Source organism: Onychomys torridus, chromosome 1 (genome assembly GCF_903995425.1).
Source record: "Onychomys torridus chromosome 1, mOncTor1.1, whole genome shotgun sequence".
In the NCBI taxonomy this organism is placed as follows: Eukaryota; Metazoa; Chordata; class Mammalia; order Rodentia; family Cricetidae; genus Onychomys; species Onychomys torridus.
In genome coordinates this window covers 86,542,036-86,561,008 of record NC_050443.1, presented here as the reverse complement: position 1 = coordinate 86,561,008, position 18,973 = coordinate 86,542,036, and the positions used below count along the sequence as shown (strand labels likewise).

At 38.3% G+C, this 18,973-nt stretch overlaps 1 protein-coding gene across 1 annotated transcript; it reads left to right on the top strand.

Moving 5' to 3' along the window:
- The first annotated feature begins 17,019 nt into the window (after positions 1-17,019).
- Positions 17,020-17,964, top strand: LOC118593788 (olfactory receptor 502-like). Its single transcript, XM_036203350.1, has one exon. It carries the CDS (start codon positions 17,020-17,022, stop codon positions 17,962-17,964), a length of 945 nt encoding a protein of 314 aa, XP_036059243.1.
- Positions 17,965-18,973: the final 1,009 nt, after the last annotated feature.

Genomic DNA, 18,973 nt, shown 5'->3' with positions numbered 1-18,973 from the left:
AAGTATATTAACAAACTCCTTCTGTGAGGCTACAATTACCCTGATTCCTAAACCAAACAAAGATGCAACAAATAAAGAGAACTACAGACCAATCACCCTCATGAACATGGATGCAAAAATACTCAATAAAATTCTGGCCAACAGACTCCAAGAACACATCAAAACAATTATCCACCATGATCAGGTAGGCTTCATCCCAGTGATGCAAGGGTGGTTCAACATACGAAAGTCTGTCAATGTAATACACCATATAAACAAACTCAAGGAAAAAAACCACATGATCATCTCACTAGATGCAGAAAAGGAATTTGACAAAATCCAACACCCCTTCATGATAAAGGTCTTGGAGCAATCAGGAATACAGGGAACATACCTAAACATAATAAAGGCAATCTACAGCAAGCCAACAGCCAACATCAAATTAAATGGAGAGAAACTCAAAGTAATACCACTAAAATCAGAAACAAGGCAAGGCTGTCCCCTCTCCCCCTACTTATTCAATATAGTACTTGAAGTTCTAGCCAGAGCTATAAGACAACATAAAGAGTTAAGGGGATACAAATTGGAAAGGAAGAAGTCAAGCTCTTCCTATTTGCAGATGACATGTTAGTATACATGAGTGACCCCAAAAATTTAACCAAGGAACTGATACAGCTAATAAAAACCTTCAGCAACATAGCAGGATACAAGATCAACTCAAAAAAAAAAAAAAAAAAAAAAAACAGAAGCCCTATATATACAGTAGACAAAAAGGCTGAGAAGGAAATCAGAGATACATCACCCTTTACAATAGCCACAAATGTTATAAAATACCTTGGGGTAACTCTGACTAAGCATGTGAAGGACCTATATGACAAGAACTTTAAGTCCCTGAAAAAAGAAATTGAAGAAGATGTCAGAAAATGGAAAGATCTCCCATGCTCATTGTAGTTAAAAATCCCAAAGAAAACACAAACCAGATTCTCTGTGTAATATCCATCTTTGTAAGACTGAAACACCACTGTGGCTACTGGCTCCACCCACCTCAGCTTCCCAACATGGTGGTGGTACAGTTTACCACCACCTCTGGATCTGGAGTCATGTGTACCATCAACTATCAGAAGCAGTTCTATCAAAGCAGTGCATAGCCCAGAAACCTTTTTTTTTTTTAACTAGCAAAGGCTAAATCTACCACGAAGCAGAGTAAAATGTTGCTTGTAGACTCTTCATTCCCGCCATACTGCAGGTCAGACGCACACGCCAGGAACCCGCCATAGTAGCTCAAACCGGCAGGCTGCCAATAACTTGAGAGAGACAAGTAGAAAGCTGTTTTTAGTTCCATTTTAGAATCTTTTTTGTCAGGTTTTAGGTGGAAACTCTTGCCCCACGTTGGGCACCATTTGTAGTTGGAGTTTTCCTGCCTGGCCCACAGTCAGAACAAATCTCTCTCACCCGCCAGGCCCATAGACGCTCAGAACCAACCAAGTAAACACACAGAAACTTACATTGTTTAGAAACTGTATGGCTGTGGCAGGCTTCTTGTTATCTACTTCTTCTACCTTAAATTAACCCATTTCTATTTATCTATACTTTGCCACATGGCTTGTGGCTTACCAGTACCTTACATCTTGTCATGGCGGCAGCTGGCCGGTGTCTTTCTCTACCCAGCCTTCCACCTCCCAGAATTCTCTTCTCTCTTGTCCTGCCTATACTTCCTGCCTGGCCACTGGCCAAACAGCATTTTTATTTATACAGAGCGATATCCACAGCACTTGATGTTTTCCTTCTAGCTCTACCTTTATTCTTGATATTGTCCTTTTAACTCCTTCTAACTCTCTCATTCTAGATGTTTTCCTTCTATCCCATTTTAACTCTATCTTTATTCTTTTTCTTACAGCTTATATACCCCAGAAAAATCTTTCAGACAATATAAAAATTACAATGTTGTTACATTCTGTTTTTCAAGTGAATGATAACAATGAATACAAAACAAACAGTAAAAAAACAGCATGTTTTCCATATCCCTTACATGATTAAACATTTTACATATTGCAAGTGAAAAACAAATTATCCCAAGAACCCATGTACATTCATATAGAAGCAACTCGTTATAGATTAACTGTGTAGTCAAGCAACATATTCTTCTCAGTCAAGTCTTTTACTGGCAGACTGCATTTTACAGTTACAACGAAAGGGCCAGTTACTTTGTTACTTATCTTGAAAGGTAATGTTATAAGGAATCTTAAAGGAATCACAAATGTAAACTTTTATATACGAAAAAAATCAGCTCTACTTTAAATATTTAGTGTGCATAACCACTCATCGGTAGTTTTTGTTTGTTGGTTGGTTGGTTTGTTTGTATATATCAAGAGATTGAAGGCAGAACTGGCTATAAGGAATTAATCATCACCTTTGGTCATTAATCAGTCCTAACAAGAAAAGTGAGTCAGCTAGTAATAATTGGACTGCTTTGTTCCTGTCCATGACCTTAAAAAGTTCCACATTCAACTATGTGCCTTTCTAAAACTTTAGATTATCTTCTTGGATTTCATACCTCAAAGCTATTGACAAAAATATCTTAGTCTAACTTTAAGCTACTTTCAAAGCTTTGTTTCAGCTATTATGCACTCCAAAACCTGTGAACATATCTCTCAACATTAAGGTTAAAAGAATTTAAGCTAACTGGGCTACTGGGACTCAATTGTTGGGTTTTTTTTAATAATTTATCTTTATTTTATGTGCATAACTGTTTTTGTCTGGATGTCTAGGTGTGTGAGGGTGTCAGATGTCAGAGTTAAAGGCAGTTGTTAGCTGCCATGTGAGTGCTGGGAACTGAACCCTGGTCCTCTGGAAGAGAAGTCAGTGCTCTTAACCACTGAGACATCACTGCATCCCTCAATTGTTTTTCTTCTTCTTTTTTTTTTTGAGCTTTCAATTTTATTTCTTATTCTACACAAAATATCAACTATTTATTTAAGTTTCTTCTTTTTTTCTTATTATATTTGTGTTTTAATTTTACACATCAGCCATGGGTTCCCCTGTCCTCCCCCCTCCCCCTCCCCCCTCCCGCCCCTGGGCCCACCTTCCCCCCATCCCTCCCCTCCATCCCCATCTCCCCTGGGGATCCAATTCAACAGGGATTGCCCAATGACAGAGAAATGGACGACAGTGGGAGTAATGAAAGGCAAGGTTCTAGGGAAAGAAAGCTTAGGGGAGCAGGAGATCACAGCTGGATCAAGAACAGAAAGGGAGAACAAGGAATAACAGACCATGATAAATGACCACATGAGAACAATTGTTTTCCTTAATCATTAACCTAAGCCCCATTTATATGGCTCCTCAATAGAAACTCATATGTTTTAGCTATGTGACACTTCCTTGTTTATATTTTTATCTTCAAAACTCTTTAAACTAACATTATTATTATCAATTAGACAATACAGCTTAGGAAGAAATCATATTCATAGTAATCCACAGGTAAAACTGCCCAGCATGTTTCCATGAGATAAACATACTACATTATAGGCAGTGGGGATATCTACATACTCATTCACCCCATGCCAGGTACCAGAGAAAGATAGCAGCAGCAAACATATAAAGGCCCAGAAGAAACAAAAGACATTCCAGGGTCTCTGGTCTCAGAGCCTTGTCTATCCAAGATGAACCTATCATGGAGTTGCCTCCTGCTGGACTGACACCTTGAACTTCAATTGACACCTATTTCTCCTCTGACATGGCCACTGTCAACAGTCTATTCTTCTATATACTGATCTTTTTGGTCTATTAAAAAATTTCATATGGTATATTTTGATCATGTTTTCCCCTCTCAGAATTCCTCCCAGATACTCCCCATCTATCCAATTTCATGTTCTTTCTCTGAAAAAGACAAAACCATGAAACAAATACAAAGAAAACAAGAAACATACATACACACAAGTAATAGAAGCAAACAAGTAATAGCCTGATCAGACAAAAATGCCCAAAGTAAAATGAAACCAAAGTCTACAAAAATACCATTCGATAATGAAGTTGAGTAATACTGAGGATGACCTGTCTCCTCTGGTATTGTGTAGAGTATTTTCCAATACCATGAACACTAGTCAATAGAGGGGAAGCTTCTGGTTATGCTCCAGCTCAGCTTCTCTGTTTGGTGACATAGTAAGTGTTGTTTTCAGCAATAGTGTTTAACTAACATGGAGCCTTCTTAATGAGGACACATGGAAGCATTTTCTAGTCTGCTATCTTACAGACAAACCCACTATATTTGGTCCTGAGTTTTATACTTTTTAATTATTTTGAGTTAACTTTTTTTTGTATCTTTTTAAAAAAAAATTTCTTTATTATTATGTGTTTTAAATTTTAGACATCAGCCATGGGTTCCCCTGTCCTACCCCCTCCTGCCCCCACCCCCACCTTCCCCCCAGCCCCTCCCCTCCATTCCCATGTCCTCCAGGATCAAGGCACCCGTGGGGATTCATTTAAACCTGGTGGATTCAGTACAGGAATGTCCTGTCACCTCCTTCCAGACTGAGCAAAGTGTCCCTGTGTAAGCCCAAGGTTCCAAACAGCCAGCTCATGCACCAAGGACAGATCCTGGTCCCACAGACTGGGTGCCTCCCAAACAGATCAAGCTATTCAGTTGTCTCACTTATCCAGAGGGCTTGATCCAGCTGGGGGCTCCATAGCCTTTGGTTCATAATTCATGCACTTCCATTCATTTGGCTATTTGTCCCTGTGCTTTTTGCAATCTTGGATTCAACAATTCACGTTCCTGCAGACCCTCCTCTTTCTGGACAGTTGGATACCTGGAGCTCCATCTGGGGCCTGGCTGAGGATCTCTGCCTCCAGTTCCATCAGTTATTGGATGAGAGTTCCAAGATGACTGTTAGGGTGTTTAGTCATCTGATAACCAGACTAGGTCAGATCAGGCTTTCTCTCAACCATTGCCAGCAGACTACAGAGGATATAACATTGTGGATTTCTGGGGACCTCTCCAGCACTCTGCCTATTCCTGTTCTCATGTGGTCTTCATTTATCTTGGTCTGTTATTCCTCATTCTCCCTTTCTGTTCTTGATCCAGCTGGGATCTCCCACTCCCCTAAGCTTTCTTTCCCTCAAATCTTGCCCTTCATTACTCCCACTGTTGTCCAGGTTGTTCGTGTAGATCTCATCCATTTCTCTGTCATTGGGTGATCCCTGTGTCTTTCCTAGGGTCCCGTTTTCTAGGTAGCCTCCTTGGAGTTGTGTAGCAGTCTAGTCATCTTTCTTTTATATCTAGTATCCTCCTATGAGTGAGTACATACCATGTTTGTCCATCTGAGTCTGGGTTACCTCACTCAGGATGATTTTTTTCTAGATCTATCCATTTGCCTGCAAACCTCATGATGTCATTGTTTTTCTCTGCTGAGTAGTACTCCATTGTGTATATGTACCATATTTTCTTTATCCATTCTTCAGTTGAAGGGCATCTAGGTTGTTTCCAGGTTCTGGCTATTACAAACAAAGCTGATATGAACATAGCTGAGCAATAGAAGGTCAAGGTCAAACCCATTCTTTTGTACATTGATTGAAATTACTTTGAATTACATACTCTTCACTCTTTAAAAATGTACTCAACATGTCAGCTCCATGAACCCAAGGTAAGACTGTTCCCACATCCAGCCTGTGCCCACCCAGCAAAACCCCAACCAACACTCCTCTCCTTATCACCATATCCTGGCCCAAACCTTGGGCAGAAGCCTCCTACCCCACCAGAGGCCAGGCCAGCATTCTGAACCCCAGAAAAGACTTCCCTCACTCTGTCTGGACTCACCTAGCATACATCCAACCACCCCTTCTTTCCTCCTCACCATATTCCAGCTGACACCTCTGGCAGAAGCTTCCTACCTCACCACAGGCCAGGCCAGAGCCCTGAACCCCAGATAATATCATCCCACCACCACCCACACCTGCCTAGCATAACCCCAACCACTCCTCTCCTTATAATCATATCCTGGCCCACACCTATGGTAGGAGCCTACTACTACATCAAAGGCCAGGCCAGAATCCTTAAAAAAACATATGAAACCCCCTACCCTACTAGAGGCCATACCAGCATCCTGAAAACCAACCTCTTATTCCACCAGAGGCCAGACTAGCATCCTGAACCACAAGCCAGCTCCCTGAACACCAGGCAGAAGCTTCCTACCCCACCAGAAGCCAGGCTAGCATACTGTACCCCAGAGAATACACAGTCAAATTAGAGGTCACACACATTTCCAGAACTCCAGCCCTCAACTTCGGTGGCAACCCTGGATGAGAGGCCATCCAAACAAACTCAGGCAGAGACCCTCTACTCAACTGCAGGTCACTCCAGCCAAAATCCAGAGAGGACAGAAAACACCCATCCAACAAAGACAAACCCAGAAATTGGCACCTAGACCTATAATCACTCCAGTCTCTTTTTGGTGTGTGGCAGTACAGTAGTATCCCAAAGGTTAGGGTAGAACAGAACAAGTGTATAATACTCCCTAAATGCTCTGAGTTGCTTCCCATCACTAATTGCTTAAAAATTGCCTTATATGCATTTGAAAAATATGAGGATTAAGAATCAGAGAATACTTTTCTGATATGATTCTAAAGCTTTTCCTCAACTTTACAATCTTTCCTTCATCTAAAAAACTCTGGGTCTCCAAAACTGACTCAAGTATAGGAACGGGATGAGAAGGTATGAGTACATTGCACATATTCCAGATCAGGCCTGTGATCTCTGACTTCACAGCTCACAAATATCACAGTTATCAAGCACAGCCTTGCAGGTTAGACATCTGTGTTCCTAAGGAACACCAAAAGATTCCTGAGTCACACATTTTTAAATACTATGACAATTAGCTTTTGTCAACTGATTGGATTTGAAACTACCTAGGAGTTATACCTCTGGACATGTCTGTGAAGACTTTTCCAGAGAGTTTTAAGTGAGCAGGGAAGACCACCCTGAGTATAAGTAATGCCATCCTATGGAATGAGGTCCTGGACTTAATAAAAAGAAAGGAAGGAAAGAAGGAAGGAAGGAAGGGAGGGAGGGAGGAAGGAAGGAAAGAAGGATGGAAGAAAAGAAGGAAGGAAGAAAAGAAGAAAGAACGAACAAATAAACTGAGTACCTGTGTTTATCTCCCTCTGCTGCCTGACTGCAGCCACCTCATGTCCTGCCACCATTTTATCTCTTCTTAAACCATTATACAAAGTAAACCCTTCCCTCCCTAAGTAAATGTTAATTATTTGGTCAAGGAATGAGAACAGTAATCAAGATATATTCCATGTTATGATAGCCAATCTCAATGTGGTATGTTTAAGCACACATGAAATCTTTGGTTCTAAAATGTAGGGGTTTTATGTCATTCAAATTAGATCCAATTTTAGATATTGTGTCTTGTTCATATCCCTAGGCTATATATTATAACTACTTTAGTACTTCTTAAATTATTTATGTTCCTTCACCAATAAATCTCTCAATGGCATGGACTGGAAGATGCTGTGAGCCCTCTTTAGAATGTGTACTTGGGCATATACATGGAATGTGAACAATGAACCTAGAAAGATTTGGTGTAGAGCACCTGAACTGAGCCCTCCTCCTAATTTCCATACCTAGCCTGGGTCACACATCCTATGGTCAGGCCCATTTAGATGAATCTGCTTGAGCCTGGTGTATCCCCAATGTTCTGGCTAGTTTTATGTCAACTTGACACAGGCTAGAGTTTTCTGAAAGGAGGGTACTTCATTTGAGAAAAAGCCTCTGTAAGAACCAGGTATAGGGCATTTTCTTAATTAGTTATTGGTGTGAGATGGTTCAGACTATTGTGGGTGGGACCATTCCTGAGCTAGTGGTCCTGGGTTCTATAAGAAAGCAGGTTGAGCAAACCAGGAGAAGCAAACCAGTAAGCACCTCTCCTCCATGGCCTCTGCACCAACTCCTGGCTCCAGGTTTCTGCCCTGCTTGAGTTCCTGTCATAATTTTCTTTGATGATGAACTGTGAAGTGGAAGCATGAACTGAGCAAACCATTACCCCCAAAGTTGCTTTAGTCATGTGTTTCTCACAACATTAGTAACCCTAAGATACCCAATCTCTGAGCTTAGTCTCAGTCACACATTTTGTGCACTATACCAGTCTAGTTAATATACATGACTCTAGTTTGCCTCTTCTTGTCAGTCTAGTGAGTTCCCTGGACCCTAGCCTGCCTACACCTGCCTCAATACCCAAACATAGTTGGCCCAGCCTCTTGAGCCCCTGGTCCCTTGTCTGCCCAGGCTATCTCCAACACTCAGGGGTAGCCTAGGTTCGAAAACTGTATACTGGCCTAGCCTATTGAGTGCCCAAGACACTAGCCATCCATGTCATCCTCACTCCTCCAAATATAGCTCAGTTAGTACAGCTTGCACATCAGCATACCAGCCCAAGGATATCCAGCTATGTCTGGGAAGTGTGTGTGTGTGTGTGTGTGTGTGTGTGTGTGTGTGTGTGTGTACATATGCACATGCAGGTGGTCTGGGACATAGGGAACTCACCAGACTGGGCTGGTACACAAGATATGTGACTGGGCCAAACAATGGAGATGGGACTTACCAGTCTACTTCACTATTCTGAGACTTCAGTCTAGAGAGGACTTAAACATAAAGAAGTCTATGACACACAAGACAAACTAGGTAACAGGACATCAGTGTTGGTGAAGGTCTTAATGGTGACTTTTGTGTCATTCATGAAAATATATGTAATTTGCTTTGGGGCATTAAAATACATAAAAATGGCTACTTACTGACACACACTTTACTATTTATTATCCACTAAGCCCACCATGGAGCATTCTCCAATTTTAGGTCCTTTTTGTGCGTATCTTTGGGGAAGCTTCCAATTTCCAATGCCAGCTGCTTTCTAGGTCTAACACAGTTGACTTTTTCAATCATGGGAGGTCATAGCTTCTCTTGACATGTCTAGAAATAAAATTTATAGTTATTCTCTGTAGGTGGAGTTTCCCTCTTCTACCAGCCTGTTCCCAAATTACCACACAGAGACTTATTATTAATTACAAATGAACAGGCTATAGCTCAGGCTTATTACTAACTAGCTCTTACAACTTAATTTAACCTATTTATTTTCATCTATAGGTTGCCACATGGTTCATACTTATTACCTCATTTTTATATGTTCTGCTTCTCTGTGTCTGGCTGCAACTCCTCTTACTCAGCCTTCTTCTCTCTTGCCTTTTCTGTGTCTGGCTGACACACCTACACTTCCTGTCTAGCTACCAGCCAGTCAGCATTTTATTAAACCAATCTGAGTGATAAATCTTCACAGTGTACAAAAGGATTATTCAATAGCATTTCCCTCTTTTGTCTAATTAAAAAGAAAGTTTTTAACTTTAACAAAGGAAAATTATATATAACAAAACAGTAATTAGGTAAGAATTACAGTTATAATATCCAGTCCATTTGTATTTGGCAAAATTAGAAAAAGTATTCTATTATATATCTTATCTTTTTAAGTCTAAAGTTTCATATCTAATTTACCTTTTTATCATAACTAAAGAAAATTTTAAGTCTAATTATTTCATCTTTAACTCCAACAAAGACCCTAGAAGGGTTAAATGTCACCTAACAACAGGGACATTTTGCTGCCTGGATCCTAGGTTTTTTTGAAATGTTAGGGCATCGAGTTTTGGCCTACAAGCCTGGTATATCTGACAGACATTTCTAAGAAGCAGGAAATTTTTGAAGGACTGTCCTACCTTGTCTTGGCAAAGTTTGGTAGTCACTTTCTTTTACATCCTGTTCATCCATTTTTGGACAATATACTGTCACCAATTGAGGCAAGAGCAGTTTAACTGCCCAAATGGCTAGTTTTTTTCCATAAAGAAAGCAAAATCCTTAAAGACAAACTTCAATGCCCATCATCTTCTTTTGATGTAAATGGGTACTGTCAGGAGCAGACATGTATCAGTGTCATGAAAACCCCTAGGTTATTAAACATATTAAATTCTCTATTCTGTAGGTTTGAATATCATCTATCTAAATATATCTGTGTATGACCTTAAAAACATGCCTAACATGACTATATGTTTGACTATTATAGATGACTATTAATCTGTATTTCTTAATTATACAATACATATTAATGAGCTGCATAAACAAAATATACCAACAAAGAGTAGAAACATACATATAATATAGCAAAAATAACCTCAAATTTGTAATATAAATATACATAAATATATTTACCTTTAAATATATATATACCCACGTAAAATATATAAGACTAGTAGTTGCTTTTTTTGCTTTAAAAGTAGATTCAGTAATCTACCCTTTTATTATTTCACTTCTACATCCCCCCTTTTTCATTTAAGAATGAGATAACAAAATCTAAACTCCTTGGTTCAGCTTTTTTCCTCACCATTACCAATAACAACTTGTAACCAACCCCCTTAAATGATGACAAATATCCAAAACCCACTGAATGACCAAAACCCACCCATAGTCCATCATTCTTGTTTGGGGATCTCTCATTATTACGCACTCTGTAAGTGTGCCCCATTTCTCAAAATGTTCTCTTAAGTTATCATCTGTGGTTTCAAAGCTCAGACCACCAATAAACAGCTTCCTCAACTGTTCTGGTTCCTTTGGATCATAGCCCTCCATTTTGAGACCAGACTCACCTCTTCCAACTCGAGTTCAATATGGGACTGCCAAATTCTTTTTAAGAGGCTACAGTCATCCTGATACCCAAACCACACAAATATTCAATAAAGAAAAAGAATTACAGACCAATCTCCCTCATGAACATTGATGCAAAAATACTCAATTAATAATGACAAACCAAATCCAAGAACACATAAAAAAATCACCCACCATGATCAAATAGGCTTCATTTCAGAGATGCAGGGATGGTTCAACATACAAAAATTTGTCAATATAATGTGCCACATAAGCAAACTGAAAAAAAAAACCTATATGTTCATCTTATTAGATGCTGAAAAAGACTTTTACAAAATCCAATAAACCTCCATGATAAGATTTTGGAGAGATCAGGGATACAAGGAACATGCCTAAGCATATAATAAGCAATATACAGCAAGCTGACTGGCAGCATCAAATTAAATGTAAAGAAATTCAAAACAGTTCCACTAAAATCAGGAGCAAGACAAAGCTGTCTACCCTCTCCATATACCTATTCAATATAGAAATTGAAGTTCTAGATAGAACAATAAGACAACAAAAGGAGATCAAGGGGATACAAATTGAAAAGGAAGAAGTCAAACTTTTGCTATTTGTAAATGATATGCTAGTATACACAAGTGACCCCAAAATTCTACCAATAAACACCTACAGCTGATAAACACCTTCTGTAATAAGGCAGGATACAAGATTAACTAAAAAAAATAAAAAATAAAAAAAACCCAGTAGCTTCTATATACAAATGATAAATGGGCTGAGAAAGAAATCAGAGAAATAATGCCTTTTACAAGACATTCAGACAAAAAGGAAGAACAAGGGCCATTAACAAAGTCCTGTGGTTGACAGATGGTCCAGACAGGTGCCCAGAGAGGGAGCCTCGATTATGCCAAAGGCCCAATGGATGGAGTGGGGAAAAGTCAACAGAGTCTCCCAATCCCTGAAGTTCTCAGATACACAGAGAGGACTCTCATGGGTCCCTGACAAAGTGGCCTCAGACTCGAGAACCCTGCCCAGACAAAGAGGGGGGACATCTCCCAACTCCTCCAGGTTCACTTATCTGCCAAAGCAGAACCTCTCAGAAATGGACAGCTGCCAGCAGCAATCAGAAATAGAAAGGAGAAACAGATTAAAATTGGAGGATTAACAGACTTTGTGGAATCTGTTTCTTGGTTGGGTTTGTTTTAGTTTTGAGTCACATATTTTTATGCTCACTGGCTTACTCCGTGAAACAATTTAGATATCCTTTTGTAGAACTAACTTGCAGTATTTTCAGGATTGGAAAGTGAAATACATTGTAATAATCTTATTTTACATATAGTTTTAAAAGTTTCAGAGTCTTCACACAAAATCAGTTTATATTCTGAAAATGTTTATAATAATAAAGTATTTTAACTTCTGGAAAAAAGGAGAAACAGAAAACAGAAACAACAAACAAGCAAAGCAGACTGACCCGGTCAGCCGGTGTAAACCTTTGGGGTTGAGGGGTCTGGGAGGGTTGTCATCTGGGGAGGTGTCTTCTGGGGATCCCAGATGATCCCCCAAATGCTGTGCCCAATTTGCAAGGTCCCACCAGGGACACAAACTCACCAAAATGCAAAAATAATTCATTGGAGCAGTTCAAGCCTTGGCAGGGACCTCATCAAGCGCACCGATGCAGTGCTAGAGGAGCTGTCCCTCCCTGAGTATGCATAGTTTTTAAAGGCAAAAACCACAAGGTTACCATATCGGGGGAGGGAGGGTTCAGTATGGGTACAATCCTAATTGGCTCATGCTTAGGATATTTCCAGAATTCTGCTGTTATCTCATGTCCAGTTTAACTGTGGTCATTTGTTAAGCCCCTTTCCTGAGCTGTCTCCAGGTTGGGACATTCTGTGGTTGATCAGTTGCCACCAGATGGCCAGATGGCCATTCCTGACATCCTGACTTTGTACTTTCTGGTTCCTGGAATTTATGTCAGCAATACTGAGAACTCGAAACCTAAAGTCTGTTACAAAAATTGGAATTGGAAAGGCTTACAAGATGGAGGGGCCTTGATCTTCACTATCAATCACATCTTATCTTCAATATTTGTTCTCATAACTTCAGATCTTACAGCAAAACAGTCAATGCATTATTCTAAAAACTGAAGCAAAGGGCTGCAGTACACAGTAGTACATTTAAACATAGTACATCAAACATACATCATGTCTTTTTCCAAAGGTAGTTATCAACTGAAAAATGTTAATGGCCTTCATGGTGGCATTTCTATATAAACACATCTCATGCTTGGTCATATCTATCATGCCTTCTCTCTGTGGCACCCCTCTTCTATCTGCCTTACCTCAATGCTCTTCTCAATACCTAATAGTCCCTCTTCAATTTTCAAACTCCATTTTATAGTTTCTGATAAGAACAGATACTACACTTGACCTTGGCCAAGAAGTAATGACAAAATTTTTAATGACTGAATAACAGCTTGTGGTGTATGTAGAGCATCTTTTATTTATCCATTTTTTGTTGATGAGCACCTAGGCTGAAGATGTATTTTTGCTGAATAGTGGTACAATAAAGGTACTTATGTAAATGGCTATTACATGATGACTTCATTCTCTCTGAATAAATATCTTGAAGTGGTACAGATAGATCAGCAAATACAGAGAACTCCATATTATTTTCTGTAATGGTTGCGCAAACTTACATTCCTATCAACATTATTAAGGAGTTTTTCTACACATCCTCACCAGCATTTGTTACTATTATTATTTTTGATAATAGAAATCTAAGTTTGGTGAGATGAAGCTTTAATTTCATTTCCTGATGGTTACACACAGGAAGCATTCCCTTCTATATATGGACCAATTATTCTTTTCTTTGAGATAAGGTATGACTGTTTGGCCTAAGCTGGCCTCAAACTTGCTGTGTGGCTCAGCCTGTCCTTGGACTTATAATCTTGTCCCAACCTCCTGAGTGCTGGTATTACAGGTGTATGGTATGATGTCTGCCTCCATACTTCTTTCCTATGTTTATATTTTCACTATTTTATGTTAATATATAACTACTTGGTGAAATTTTCATACATAAATACCCTTGTATTTTTTCTTATATGACATGAAATGTATGTCAAATATATATATGTGTGTGTGTGTGTGTGTGTGTGTGTGTGTGTGTGTGTGTGTGTATAGGAGTAAACATGGTATTTGTTTTTCTAAGTGGCTTATTTTACTTAACACAATGATCCATTTTCCTATAAATTAATTTCTTTCTTCTTTACAGATCAATAAAGTTCTACTGTGCAAATGTATCATGCTTTCTTAATTTACTCACCTGTTGATAAACCTCCAGGCTGTTCCATGTTTAGGCTACTGTGCATAGTTCAACAATAAACATAAGCATGCAAGTATCTCTGTGGCCTTCTGACTTAGCATCATTTCAGATTATACCAGAGAGTGGTATGATGGATCATATGGTGGTTCTATTTTTTTTTTTTTGGTCTTTTGAAACAGGGTTTCTCTGTGTAGTTTTGGTGCCTATCCTAGATCTTGCTCTGTAGACCAGGCTGGCCTTGAACTCACAGAGACCTGCATGGCTCTGCCTCCTGAGTGCTGGGATTAAAGGCATGCGCCACCACAGCCTGGCTGGTAGTTCTATTTTTTAAATAATGCGTGTGTGTGTGTGTGTGTGTGTGTGTGTGTGTGTGTGTGTGTGTGTGTGTAAGAGGGGGATACAGAGAGAGAGAGCTACAAAGAGTATAATAATTCCTTTTCCCACATCCTCTTTAACAATTGTGGTCATTTATTTCCTTCATAATGGACCCCAAATATCATTTTAATTCCTATTTCCCTAATGGCTAATACTACTGAACATATATTTTTTCACATTCTTGCTTGTGATTTTTATTATAATTTTGAGAAATGCTTAATACATTAATGTGTAGATCATCTGTTTTGTGTTTGTGTTTGTTTTGGTTTGTTTCCAGTTCTTTATGGATTGTGGATATCAATCAACTACTAGATTGTATAGAGGTAAGAATCACAGTACACAAATTCTTTGAACTCCAGTCTGTGCTCTATCTAATGAAAAATGATAATAATAAAATCATCTACACCCTAACATATTGTGAACATTCACTAAAATGCTTAGCATAATTATTAGTATAAAGGGATGTTGATAGGAATATTGGTTGTAATTATTGTAGTGTTTGACAACCCAAACCTGCAATTTCAGGGCTACAAGGGATTCTGAAGTCAGAGTTAGCAAGAGAACTAAAGTACCACTGAGTCTTCAGGCTGAAGAGTTGGTGTTCTGCTGAGACCTAACCACACCAAGGGAATGAGTTAAGAGGTGGTATTTTGCCTCTATTTCCATTCTTTGAAGCACCCAGGTCATTTAACAATTCTAATTGTTCATGCAATTTTAAGACTTTCATGTTCTGTCTTTTTATACAATATAGGAAACGTGTAAAACTTTTTTGTTATTTAAAATTCAACTTCATATGAAGTCCTACCTCATGTTCCCCTGGGGTACTTGATGGCATATGTTAAAGATGGCACTACGAATGACTTAGTGATAAAGATATTGAATGGATGAAACTAGGTTTAAGTTTGATATTTGAAGTTTAGCATTATTTACCTCTTACAAATATCCAAGTAAACTTGGAACTAATTGTTCATAGGAAAAATTGTTATATTATGATGTAGTAAATAACAAACAAATCCTACATGACTATGCATGAACACCTAGAGAGAACAAAATAATGAATTGACCACTTGAGAATTGACAGGATCTTGGGAGCTTAGTTGTTTTTGCCTGTGAATTGAGTCACTCAGGATCCACCACAGAAAATAATGCTCCATGATACTTCAGGATTCATATTTGAATTTTTAGTGTCTTCAGAGATTTGTCCCCAAAGGAGGCAAAAGATGACTACATAACCGCCACAACTTGGACTTTTTACCGAAAGATGAATGCATTCTCACATCAAGAGGTAAGACTTTGCTTGTGACAATGAATCTGGCTCACTGATTTTCATTTATCATCTGAGAAAAACATGTATGCATTCAGTCACAATGCTAAAATGGCAGATGTTATCAAGCAGTTAGCCTGTGAGCCACCTTGGCTGGCTGTATCTACCATAAGTTTAATGAGATCAAACAGTCATAATCAGAGTACCAGGATCCCTGTTTACTTCCACACAACACAGCAAGTCATAATTTTTCAACATTATCTAAATGTGTCACTGTTAAAAGAGTTGAGTGGCTTTGGGTCTTTACTGAAATTTAAGGACTCAAATAAAAGATTTGAAAGTTGTTAAAAATTGTGCACAAAGATTTACCTTTGCTTGGAGAAAGTTTATTATATTATATATATATACAAAGTTTGGTGAATATAAGATTATTCCATCTGCCAAAATTCCAAGTAGAAACCAGTGTTATAGCAAGAAGTCATTTATTTGAATAAGCCTGTTTTAGTTATGGGTTGAGTATCTAGTATGGTTTTTTTCATAATTGCATATGTATCCCAAATTATTTGTTAAAACATTTTCTGTTTCAAATATATTTTTAAAATCTAACAAATTAATACTATGAATTTTATTGATAATTTAAAATTCCTGTCTGTGTAGTATGTGAATATTAATTTTATTTATTTAAGAAACTCTTATATAATATCTATTTAAGAGCGATTAAAAACCTGACTTCCCATTACTAGGGTTTTTATTATTTCATTATAATATTATGTAGATGGTAAGTAGAGGGGTTCAGACAGATTGGGGCTCTAATTCTGATTTTACTGGCTGTTAAGTACCACATTCAAGTTAGAGAATCTCATTCAAAGCTGTTAAATATAAAGTTATTAAAATAATATATTGTGAAATTGTAATAATTTATATAAACCAAAACATATTTATGAGAATATCACAATTTCATAAGTTACCTATTTGCATCTATGTACAATTTTTAGATTAATGCTTATTTTTTAGGAAGCATATAAAATATTAGCCACTATCAGAATATTTCCTCCAAAGATCCTTGCATTTATCTTCATTGATATACCCAGAATTTATTTCTGTTATTCTCATCTATTTTCTATTTTTATATTTTGCTTTAAGGTATGCTTGGTTAAACAACATAACATGTAAAGAAAGGGAATATTACTTGAGAAAAAGTTTTTAGGTGATTGTGCTAAAGAACTTAAAAATCATAGAACGATTCATCCATGCAGGAAAATAAACATGGATTCTAGGACATCTTTAAACATAATTGTATTGATTGTGTATTAATGAAAGTGAATCTATCCATTTACAAATCACTTCCTGTAATGTCTCCAGCATAGCTATGTTCTGGCAGCAGCTACGCTGACCCATGGATTTCCTGGAGGATGGGAACCATACTGCAGTGACAGAGTTCATTTTATTGGGCTTAACAGATGACCCAGTCCTTAGAGTCATCCTCTTCATCATCATCCTGAGCATCTACCTGGTGACTGTGTGTGGGAACCTCAGTACCATCCTCCTTATCAGAGTCTCTTCCCAGCTCCATCACCCCATGTACTTTTTTCTCAGCCACTTGGCTTCTGCTGACATAGGCTACTCATCTTCTGTCACTCCCAATATGCTTGTCAACTTCCTGGTGGAGAGAAATCCTATCTCCTACGTTGGATGTGCCATCCAGCTTGGTTCAGCTGTTTTCTTTGGGACAGTTGAATGTTTCCTTCTGGCTGCCATGGCTTATGATCGCTTTGTAGCAATCTGTAGCCCACTGCTTTATTCGTCCAAAATGTCCACACAAGTTTTTGTTTGGTGCCTTGTAGGATCCTATGTTGGTGGTTTTCTTAATGCTTCCTCCTTTACCCTTTCCTTCTTTTCACTTCTCTTCTGTGGACCAAATAGAATCAATCACTTTTTCTGTGATTTTGCTCCACTAGTAAAACTCTCTTGCTCTGATGTCAGTGTCCCTGCAGTTGTTCCCTCATTCACAGCTGGCTCCATCATTGTGGTGACAGTGTTTGTCATTGCTGTCTCCTACATCTATATCCTCATTACCATCCTGAAGATGCGCTCCACTGAGGGCCGCCAAAAGGCCTTCTCCACCTGCACCTCCCACCTCACTGCAGTCACTCTGTTCTATGGGACCATTACATTCATTTATGTGATGCCCAAGTCCAGCTACTCCACAGACCAGAACAAGGTGGTGTCTGTGTTCTACATGGTGGTGATCCCCATGTTGAACCCCCTCATCTACAGCCTCAGGAATAATGAGATTAAGGGTGCTCTGAAGAGACAACTTGCTAGGAAAATACTTTCTTAGAGACATATGTTAGTTTTAAATACTTGCTATAGTAATAATGTCTAATTGATATATTATTAAAGTGAGTGTCCTGTTTGAAAGAACTTGATAACAGTGTTAGCATGTGAGGAGCTTTTCAATAAATATGGGCATTCAAATTTCATACTGGATAGGAAACTAGATATTTCTTTAATAAAATCAAATACTTTTTAAAATTGAGGGCACAAATCTAAGCAGACCAACACAAATTGCTAAACATACTTTTGTAATCACATAAATATTCTTCAAACTTGTTCATCATTAACCAAGTTACACATTGGATCTTAATTGTCCCACAAGTCTCTTCTCATTGGCAAAATCCTGTTCCATGTTGTGGTGCTCATGGGGATGCTAGAAATATTTGGAAACTGAGACTAGCTGTGATATTTACTTTACCCAAGGCATGCAATAAACATGGCATGTCACTCAGAGCTTTGTCTATCTTCTTTATTGGCCAGGAGGTGAGAGTCTTTGTTCAACCACCCATCCCTACCATGAGGTGCAAACACAGACCACACCAATGGCCTCAACTCACTAGGGCCTGAGGCCTCTAAAATTCTGTTCCAGGAATAATCCTTTTCTTTTTGTAAGTTGATTGTCTTAGTTATTTGTTATATTAGAAGAAAGCTGTTTAATACAGTGTTCAATCTTTTAGGCTGTGTTTTTTTTTCTTTTTCAACACTACATTCTCTTGAGATGAATCTGTTAACTATATCTGTCCTATTGAGTGATAAGAAGCAACAAGAGACTAAAATTCTTAGGAATGCTGTAGAAAGGTTATCTGTTACCATGTACACTCATAAAACTTCTGATCTCTAGTCCCAGCTTCTAGTCATAGTCTAATTGTGGGGTCTGTAGAGAAGAGTAAGGAATCTACTTCTAATTAATATGTGAATTTCTATTTCTAATATTTTTTCTATTTTGAAAGTTTCATATATTATAGTATGTATAATGATCATATATACCCACTGCTATCTCCCCGTAAATTCAC

Bases quoted from the DNA above. Each gene is read 5' to 3' on its own strand.
- LOC118593788 (XM_036203350.1), top strand. From the start codon at position 17,020: ATGGATTTCCTGGAGGATGGGAACCATACTGCAGTGACAGAGTTCATT.